The sequence below is a fragment of the Tauraco erythrolophus genome, chromosome 31 (assembly GCF_009769465.1).
Source record: "Tauraco erythrolophus isolate bTauEry1 chromosome 31, bTauEry1.pri, whole genome shotgun sequence".
Lineage (NCBI taxonomy): Eukaryota > Metazoa > Chordata > Aves > Musophagiformes > Musophagidae > Tauraco > Tauraco erythrolophus.
The window spans coordinates 1,064,097-1,073,709 of NC_141495.1; the positions used below are offsets into that span (position 1 = coordinate 1,064,097).

At 69.4% G+C, this 9,613-nt stretch overlaps 1 protein-coding gene across 1 annotated transcript; it reads left to right on the top strand.

The window, feature by feature from the left end:
* The first annotated feature begins 1,634 nt into the window (after positions 1–1,634).
* SUOX (sulfite oxidase) lies at positions 1,635–3,790 on the top strand. Its single transcript, XM_086628629.1, has 3 exons — positions 1,635–1,666; positions 1,765–1,918; positions 2,360–3,790. The coding sequence occupies exons 1-3, from the start codon at positions 1,635–1,637 to the stop codon at positions 3,788–3,790; spliced, it is 1,617 nt and encodes a 538-aa protein (XP_086484755.1).
* Positions 3,791–9,613: the final 5,823 nt, after the last annotated feature.

Genomic DNA, 9,613 nt, shown 5'->3' on the forward strand with positions numbered 1-9,613 from the left:
GGAGAGTCGGGATGTTACCGGGTGCTGTCGGTTGGGGTGAAAGGGTCCCGCAGAGAGACCCCCCACCCCTTCTCCGGGGCAGGCGGGTGGCCCCCCTGGGCGATGCGCGGGTGCCTGTGGTCGGGGTGCTGCAGTGTGCAGGGACCCCTCCAGTGTGGGGACCCCCTGGTGCACCGCCTGGGCCGTGGGTTCCTGCTCCGCAGCTGGTGCTTGTTGCCTGGCCGGGGCCCCATCCTGTTGCTCTCAGCACCCACTGGGATCATCCCACTCTGCCCGTGGGGTTCAGGGTCAGGCTGGGCTTCCCAGGCCCCTTCCGTGGGGTGGGTGGCTCTGGGGAGCCCCCAGGGCTGTGGGTCAGCGTGGGACCTGCTTGCTCCCAGGCTGTGGGGCGGAGGGACCAGTCTCGTATGAAGCCCCCCACTGCGGGGGCAGAGCCTGCAGGCAGATAAACCCCCTCCCCACCGTGCCAGCCCCCACCACGGGGCAGCCCCACCAGGGATGTTCTGGCTTCCCTCGCGTCTGCGGGCAGGCACGGTGCCAGCCGGAGCTTCGTGCCATGGCGTGGGCAACACTTGTGTCGTCTTTTGGGCTGGGGTCTGGCTGACGGAGCCCCCCCCCAAGTCAGTGACTTGTATTTAACCAGGGAGCAGGACTGAGCACCCCATTCAGGGGCACCCCGACCCTCCTGAGACCCCTGCCCAGGCCATGCCACCACCCCCACCATCTTCTGGCCAAAACCCTGGACCAAATGGGGACAACTGCAGCTTTTCTCGCTCTTTCTTTTTCTTCTGCTTCTCCTCTGATTTTTTTTTTTTTTTTTTTTTTTGCTTTGAGAAAGCTCCTCCATCGCATTTAAATAACAATCATGGTAACAGAACTCAACCGCTGATTGACCGATGTATTTAATGTAAGTAAAACCAAACCAAAACAAACAAAAAAAGGAGAAAAAAAAAAAAAAACAAAAACCAACAAACCACAAAACCTTTGTGTGCTCAGGGAGGGATTTAGGGGTGGAGGGGTTGAGTTGGTGCCCAGCTTCTTTGGCTGTTGGCACCGGGCAGGAGCCGGAGCCGTCGCTCCTGCGACGGCTCCGGCTCCTGCCCGGTGCCAACAGCCGGTGTGAGGCCCCGGTAACGCGGGGGCGGTGGCCCCCGGGGAGAGAAACGAGCCGGAGCCCGGAGAACGGCGTGGCAGAACCAAACGGTGCTGCTGGCCCTTTAAATCCCGCCGCCCTTGCCCCTTTAAGACCCGCTGCCGTTGCCCTTTTAAGGTGGGCCCCACACCCCCCCGCTGAGGATGGGGCGTGGCCAGTGCGCTCCTTCCCCCGCCCCCTCGCCTGAGGCCACGCCCATCGTCCCGCTCTTAAAGAGACAGAGACCGGCGGGACGTTGCGTTGCCGCAGCCGTAACGCAGGTGCGCGGCGGAGCGGACGGGGACCGGGATGGGGTTGGGGGGCGGGGGGGGGGGGGGGGGAAGCACCGGAGCAGCGGGAGGCGGGGAGGAGCGGGGATGCCCCGCGCAGGTCGCCGGTGCCCGCTTCTCCCGGGGCCGGGCGGGCTCTACCGGTAACGGTGCCCGGTAACGGTGCCCGGTGCCCGCCCCAGCCGCTCTCTTCCCGCCCAGGTGCCGCCGCGATGCTGCTGCTCCGAGCCGTCGCCGGGCGCAGGTACGAGCCGCCCCGTCGGGGCTCCCCGCGGCCCCCGGTGCCGCCCCCCCTCGCCGCCGCCGCGCCCCGGGCCGGTCTGAGCTCCGCTCTCCCCGCAGGCTCCCGCCGCTGCCGCTGCCCCGCCGCGGCTGCTCCCGCCTCGCCCCCGGCAGCCCGACGGCGGGGGGACGGCGGGGGGCGGCGGCCCCGGTGCTGGCGGCGCTGGTGGGTCTCGGAGCCGTCCTGGCCTACGGAGAACGGCGGCGGCGGCGGGTGAGCGGAGCGGGGTGGGGCGGTACCGGGGGGGGCGGGTCTGAGTCCCGGGGGGGGCAGCACCGGGATGCCGGGACCTCCGGGGGGGCGGACACACCTGAGTCACCCTCTGGGACGGGAGCACCGGGGGGGCTCAGTCCCAGGGAGGGCAGCACCGGGATGCCGGGATCCTCCGGGGGGGCGGACACACCTGGGTCACCCTCTGGAACGGGAGCACCGGGGGGGCAGCACTGGGATGCCGGGACCTCCGGGACACCCTCCTCTCCACGATCCTCCTCTGGCACGGGGACAGCGGAGGGCGCAGGGGGTGCCACGTCCCCACCGCAGTAGGGTGCCAGTTTTGGGGGGGAAACTCAGGGTCTTGGGGGGTGGAAATAGGTGCACCCACCGGGGTGGGCACCAGGTGCGGCGTTCCCTGCTGACGGGGCCGGGGTCCCCCAGGGTGCCCAGGCGGCCCAGGCCACCCCTGCCCCCCGCTACCCGCTGTACACGCGGGAGGAGGTGGGGCGGCACCGCACCCCCCAGGACCGCGTCTGGGTGACCCACGGCACGGAGGTCTTCGACGTCACCGACTTCGTGGAGCTGCACCCCGGGGGGGCCGCCAAGCTGCTGCTGGCGGCCGGCGGAGCCCTGGAGCCCTTCTGGGCACTCTACGCCGTCCACAACCAGCCCCACGTCCTGGAGCTGCTGCGGGAGTACAAGGTGGGCGAGCTGAGCCCCGAGGAGGCGCCGCCGGCACCCGACGTCGCCCGCGACCCCTTCGCCGGGGACCCCCCCCGGCACCCCGGGCTGCGCGTCAACAGCCGGAAGCCGTTCAACGCGGAGCCGCCGGCGGAGCTGCTGGCCGAGCGCTTCCTGACGCCCAACGAGCTCTTCTTCACCCGCAACCACCTCCCGGTGCCGGCGGTGGACCCCGAGTCCTACCGGCTGCGGGTGGAGGGGCCGGGGGGCCGGGCGCTCTCGCTGTCGCTGGCCGAACTGCGCGGCCGCTTCCCCAAGCACGAGGTGACGGCGACGCTGCAGTGCGCCGGCAACCGCCGGGCCGAGATGAGCCGCGTGCGCCCGGTCAAGGGGCTGCCGTGGGACATCGGGGCCATCAGCACGGCGCGCTGGGGCGGCGCGCGGCTGCGCGACGTCCTGCTGCACGCCGGCTTCGAGGAGCAGCGGGAGGGCGAGTGGCACGTCTGCTTCGAGGGGCTGGACACCGACGCCGGCGGGGCTCCCTACGGCGCTTCCATCCCCTACGGCCGCGCCGTCAGCCCGGCCGCCGACGTGCTGCTGGCTTACGAGATGAACGGCGAGGAGCTGCCCCGCGACCACGGCTTCCCGCTGCGCGTGGTGGTGCCCGGTGTGGTGGGTGCCCGCAGCGTCAAGTGGCTGCGGCGTGTGGCCGTCAGCCCGGCCGAGAGCCCCAGCCACTGGCAGCAGAACGACTACAAGGGCTTCTCCCCCTGCGTGGACTGGGACACCGTGGACTACTCGACGGCACCGGCCATCCAGGAGCTGCCGGTGCAGTCGGCCATCACCCACCCGCGCCCCGGCGCGGCGGTGCCACCGGGAGAGCTGACGGTGAAGGGCTACGCGTGGAGCGGGGGCGGGCGGGAGGTGGTGCGGGTGGACGTCTCGCTGGACGGTGGCCGGAGCTGGCAGGTGGCGCGGCTGGCGGGCAAGCGGCCGGTGCCGGGGCGCGCCTGGGCCTGGGTGCTGTGGGAGCTGCAGGTGCCGGTGGCGGCGGGCACCGAGCTGGAGATCGTCTGCAAGGCGGTGGACGGCAGCTACAACGTGCAGCCCGACAGCGTGGCGCCCATCTGGAACCTGCGCGGGGTCCTCAGCAACGCCTGGCACCGCGTCCGCGTCACCGTCGGCCGCTGACCCGGCGCCTTTCCCCCGCGCGCCGCCGCGGCTCAAAGGTCGCCGCGTTTTATGGCTCCCGACGTGTGAAAGTGGCTCCATAAAGATTGCGCAGTTTGGCCCAGTCGGTTCCTGGGGCAGCGCGGGGGCAGCGCCGCCGTAACGGGATGCGATGGGAGGAACGCGGGCAGGGGGTGGCCCTGTGAGACCCCCAAACTCCCCCTGTCCCTACAGACTGGCTGCCACGGGACCCCTCTGACCCCAGGTGACCCTATGGGGTCCCTGTGACCCCAGGCAACCCTATGGGACCCTATGGGTCCCCTGTGACCTCAAGTGACCTTGTGGGACCCCTCTGATTCTATGGGACCCCTCTGACCCCACGTGACCCTATGGGGTCCCTGTGACCCCAGGCAACTCTATGGGGCTCCTGTGACCCCAGGTGACTCTGTGGGACCCCTCTGACCCCAGGTGACCCTATGGGGCCCCTGTGACCCCAAGTGACCCTATGGGACCCCTCTGACTCTATGGGACCCCTCTGACCCCAGGTGACCCTATGGGGCCCTGTGGGGCCCCTGTGACCCTATGGGACCCCTCTGACTCTATGGGGCCCCCGTGACCCCCCGGGGACCCCGTGACCCTATATAACCCCTGGCCCTATAGGATCCATGCCATGACCCTACAGCCCCCTGGGACCCCCCAGAACCTGCAGCCTCCATATGGGACACTCCCCCCCCGCCCCCACCGAGCCCTCCAGACCCCGCGCGGACCCTCGGCCCCACAGCCGACCCCTCGCCCCGGTACCGGGCCCCTCGGGGCCGCTCACGGGCGCCCCTCGATGGCCGCCTTGGGAGGGGGGGGTGTCCCGATACCTCTCAGTGCGTCGTCCCGTGAGGCTGTCCGCCCGTACCCGTTATCGGTTACCGGTTATCGATTACCGCCCACCGGGTCAATCGATGCCCTCGGCGTTCCCCCGTCCGCACCGCGCTCGGCGTCCTCGGCGCTCCTCTGCCCGCCCCTGGGCGGCCGGCGGCCGCTCGATGCGCCGGCGCTCGGCTGAGCCCCCCCGTGCCGGCCCATGGCGGCCGCGGCGCCCCCCTCCCGGCGGCTCGAGGGCGTCGGCGCTCGGCTGCGCGGCCTGGCTGTGCGCGGGGGCCGGAAGTGGCTCGGGGCGGGGGGGGCCCGGGCCCTCCTCAGGTGAAGCCGCCGCCGATGGAGCCGCCGCCGCCGCCGCGCCCCTGAGCCCCCCCCGCCGCTCCCCACGCCCCGCGGCCGGGCCGGGCCGGGGGGGCCGTCCCCGCGCCCCGCCGGTGAGGGGGGGGGGGGGGGCGATTGGGCCGGGGGGGGCTGTCTGGGGCGGGGGGCGATGGGGGGGGGGTGGGGCGGGGGGGGATGGTACTTGAGGGGGGGTCGCGAGCTCCTGGCTGGGGGTGTCTGTCTCGTGCGGGCTCGGTCCGGCGGTGTCACGGTTTTGGGGGGGGTCTGTATAGGGGGGGGGGGGAGCGGGAGGCGTTCCGGGGGGTGTAAGGCCCCGCGGGGCGGGGGTTGCGCCCCCGGGGTGCCCCCGCAAAATCTTCCCCGAGCCCCTTTTGGCCGGACGGGGGGGGGCCGGGGCTGCCCGGGCCGGGGGGTCCCTGCTGGCGGGGGTGCAGCCCCCAAACTGGCTGCTCTGGGCCGGGGGGGGGCGGGAGCTGCCTCCCCCCCTCTCGGGGGGGCTCTGCCACGGGGGTCCCCGCCAGCGGGGAGGGGGCCGCGGGGGACCCCACGTCGGTGCTGGAGCACACGGCCGATGGAATGGCGTTTCTGGGAAACAACGGGCTTCACCGGCGGGGGGGCGGCCCGGGGGGGCCGTGGCCCGGGGGGGCCGTGGCCGGAGTTCCTGCGCTTTCGTCGCGTCCCGTTCTGCGGGGTGATCCGGCGATCCGGCTGTCCGGGTTCGGGACCGTTCCCTCTGCTCCCCTCCCCTCTCCGTGTTGGTTTTCCGGAGCTCCGAGTTTTCTGGGAGGGGGGGTTGGTTTGGTCCCGTCGGGGTTTTCGGGTGCTTGCGCTGCCCCGTACCGCGCCAGCGGCTCCGGCGTTACGGCTGCTGCCGGCACCGCTTTTGGGGGAAGCTCTTGGCTCCAGCAGGGTTTTCCCAACTCGCCAGTAGACACCGGAGCCGCCTCTTTGGTGTGCGACGGGGATGCTCGGGTGTGGGGTCCCCCCCGGTTTCCCGTGCCACGCTGCGTGCCCGGCGGGGCCGCCGTCCGTGGGGTGAGGGCGGCGTTGTCCAGGAGAAGCTCACGGATTCCTTCCTGCTGCACGCGGGGGTCCCGGTCTGCGTGTGCCGGATGGCACCGCGTGCCCCTCGGCTCCGGCGGAGGCTGTGCCCGGGACGGGGGGCAGCAGGAGGGGTGAGCCGTGGCCCGCGGCACGGCCGGATAACGGTGTTTGGCCTCATCTCGGCTTTTGCTTCCAAGGACCCGAGGAAAGCCGAGTGGCCTCAACGTGCCGGCATGGCGGACGGGGCTCCGGAGCACCCCGGAGCGCCGTGTCTATCCACGCCGAGCACGGAGCAGGGTTATCCGAGGGCAGCGGGCACAGGGCGGGCACGGGGAGGATGAATTCTGCGTCGCTCTCAGCGGAGCCGTTCCACTTACCGCGCCGGAGCGTCGGCAGCGTCGGGCCTCCGAAACCGGGGCCGCTTCCCTGCGGGAAGGGAGCTTCTCTTTCCTCGCCCTGCTGCCCGGGCCGTCTCCTGGAACCCCTTTTCCTCTCCTGTGGGCACGGCCATGTCGCTCACAGTCATTTATCCGTGCTGCGGCGATGCCCCGAGGGCACCGCGCGGGTTTAGATGCCGGACACGGACGCGGTGGACGACGGCCCTCGCTTTGCTGGGAATTCAAACTTTGTTGGAGTCGCTGGATCTCGGGAGCACGTTTGAGATGAGGAATTCCGCGATTTACTGGTTTGCAAGGCTTTTCCCAGCAGCAGGCTTTTCAACGGAGCGATGCCAGCGAGCGGGCACGGCCGGTGTCCGGCCGCATTAGTGTCAGGAGCCGTTCCGGCGGGGAGGAGCTTCTCCCGGCGGCGAATATTGGTGAAAAATAACATCCCGCTCCCGTGGGAGACAGTGCCAGGAGTCCCCCCACCCGCTGCCGACCCCGCTCCGATCGCCGATCCGGGACTGGTGCCGGGGCCGCGGGGGGTTTCCCTCTCCCTCTTCCCCCCTTTTATCCAGCGCTGGTTTTGGCTACGAAAAGAGATGGAAATTGCAGCCGGATTCGCTCCACTCTTGGGTCGAGGCACCTGAAACGTTACCCAGGAGGTTCCCAGTCAGTAACTGGGGGTCATGGGCTGGCACCGGACCCATCTCTGGTTTCGGACTCTCATGCAGTCGGGTGCAGCGGCCGCGCCGGCTCAGCCGGTGTGAAAACCGCAGCATTGGAGCGTGGCGGTGGGATTGGGGACGTTCTTCCCCCCGTGCCCGCCGCGGTGACCCGGGAAGGTTCCCGCTGCCCCTCTCCCACCCGCGCCACGTCGCTCCGGCTGGTCACCGATGTTGGAGGACACGAAGGGTTTGTCCCGGTGCGGCGGCGAGGAGCTGCCGGCCTCCGGCCGCGGCGTTGCGTTAAATCCCTTTTTTTTTTAGCAGTGACACTTCCTCTTGTTTAGTGCCACATTCCGAAACACGGAAACAGCGGGACACATCGCAGCGCTTCGATTTTCCTGTTCGGAAGGCGGCTCCATTCGCTTCAGCCTGCCCTGGCGAGCGGCCCCAGCCCCACCGGTGCCCTCGGAGTGCTGGCACGTGCGTGGCGGAGCCACTTCCCCGGCGGTTAAACCGGGGGCGGATGCGGGACGCGGGGCTCTCCGCGAAACCGAGCCGTTCCCCCGCGCTCCGCACCATTCCGCAGCGTTTCTGGTGGCACATTTTTCGAGCAGCTGGTTCGTTCAGCAGTGATGGTGGAAAAAGTCCTCCCGTTGGAAAGCAAACGGCAGCTGATGGAAACAACGTTGGGAAAAAGGAACCGCGGGCACCTGCACGGCACTGACTAATTCCTGCCCTGGCAGGAGGTTGGAGACGATCGCCCCAAGCATGCCGCTTCCGGCGGTGCCGGTCTCGCCAGCGCCGAGCCGAGCTGTCCTGCAGCGGGGAGCTGGGGGCCAAGCCGGGGTACGGGGAGGGACGTGGAGGTGGTGGAAGTGGCGGAAGGCACCGGGCACCTCTCAGGGCACCGCCGGAGCAGCGGCGAAGCGGGTCAGACCGGAGCGTTTTGCCGTTTCTGGCCGGTTTCCGTACGCGCCTGGCGGAGCCGCGCGTTCGCCCACTGCGGAGGCTGATGCCGTAATCTGGAAAATCATCCGGCAGATACCCCGGGGCCGTCGGGCCGCGGCGTCTGGAGAAGCGTTTCGCCGCTGGAGCCGAGCGCTCGGAATCGCTTTGCGGCGTGTGGGGTGTGACCAGAAGCACCGGGAGCAAACCGGGCGGCTTCGCCACCGATCGCGGCGCTGACGGGGGTTAAAAACCGGCTCTGGAGGGAGCCCCGTGTCCGGCTGGGCAGGTGGGATCCAAGGGGCTTTTCCCATCCCTGGGGTGTTTCCGCCGTCCCAGGATTAAGGAAAGACCCAGCCCCTCTCCTGGCGCAGGACGGGCACCTGGGCATTTCTTCAGAACCTCTCGGGCTGTTCCCGGATTGCATCGCGCTGGGATGGAGCTCGTTGGAACTGGGCTGGTTCCGAGGACTTTCTTTTTCCTTGAGAGTTGCCACTTGGGAAAAGTCCTTATTTGAGAGGGGGAAGCGCCGAGCGCCTACGGCTCCGCTCTAATTTCAGTGGCTTCCCTCTCCGATCCTCAAGGCGGCCATCACACCTGAAGGCTGGGAAGAAAGCTCGGAGCCGGAGATGTGCCCGCGGTGCCCGGCGGTCCGAGGCACCAGAGGTTTGTCCCCGGTGCGAGTCTGACCCTCACCCCTCTGGAGAGAGGACAAATGTGGTGCCACGGCTGCGGCACCGCTCCGAGGGGCACCGGTGAGGGGTCGCCCTTCCCGCGGAGACGGAGGGCGGCTGCCAGCGGTGCCGACGGGGAGCCCGGAGGCGGCACTAAGCGGGCAGGAGCCGAAGCCACGTCCTTGGAGCAGCCGCTTCGTGGCGCGGGGTTTGTCGGTCCGGCCGTGCAGCCTTTTCACGGCGCTTTTCCAAATCCCAAGGACTCTGGGAGTGAAACCGTGTTCCGGCCGGAGGCGAATCGCGCCGTCTCACCGCGGAGCTGTGTGTTCGTCCGAGGGAGCTGGTTCCTTGAAATTCCAATTCCTGCTGGGAATAGCGCGGCGTTACGGAAGCACCCGGGCCAGTGCCGTGTCCCGCAGAGCCCCTGGAACTGTTCTGCTCTGAAAGGGGGAGCGACCGATCCCGACCGATCCGTTCAGCCGGGAAGAGGTGCTGAGTTCCCCGGAACGCCCCACCGGCAGCTGGAGAACCGGAGCGGGAAGCGAACGGCGCCGCCGCTCGCACGCTTATTCCGTGAATCACGGGGACTCTGTCCCGTGGCGAGGAGGCGATCCGTCCCGGCAAATCGTCGCTTTTTCGAACCGTTCTCTGCCACCGGCGCTCCGGTTCCGACCCCACTGAGCAGCGCAACTCCAGTTCCCAAAACTGGGATCGTTTTGTGTTTTAAACAGCCGGAGTCATTGGCAAATAAAGGCCGTTTGGGTGTATAAAATGTCCGTTATCTCCGGGGGTGCCGCGTGGCAAAAAACGGAGATTTCCCTCCCGTTTCGGCGTGGAGGAACGCGCTGCGTCGGCGTTCGGTCCCGCCGCCCAAAACCCCGGCTCTTCCCACGGAGGAAACGGAGCCGAGTGCTTTGG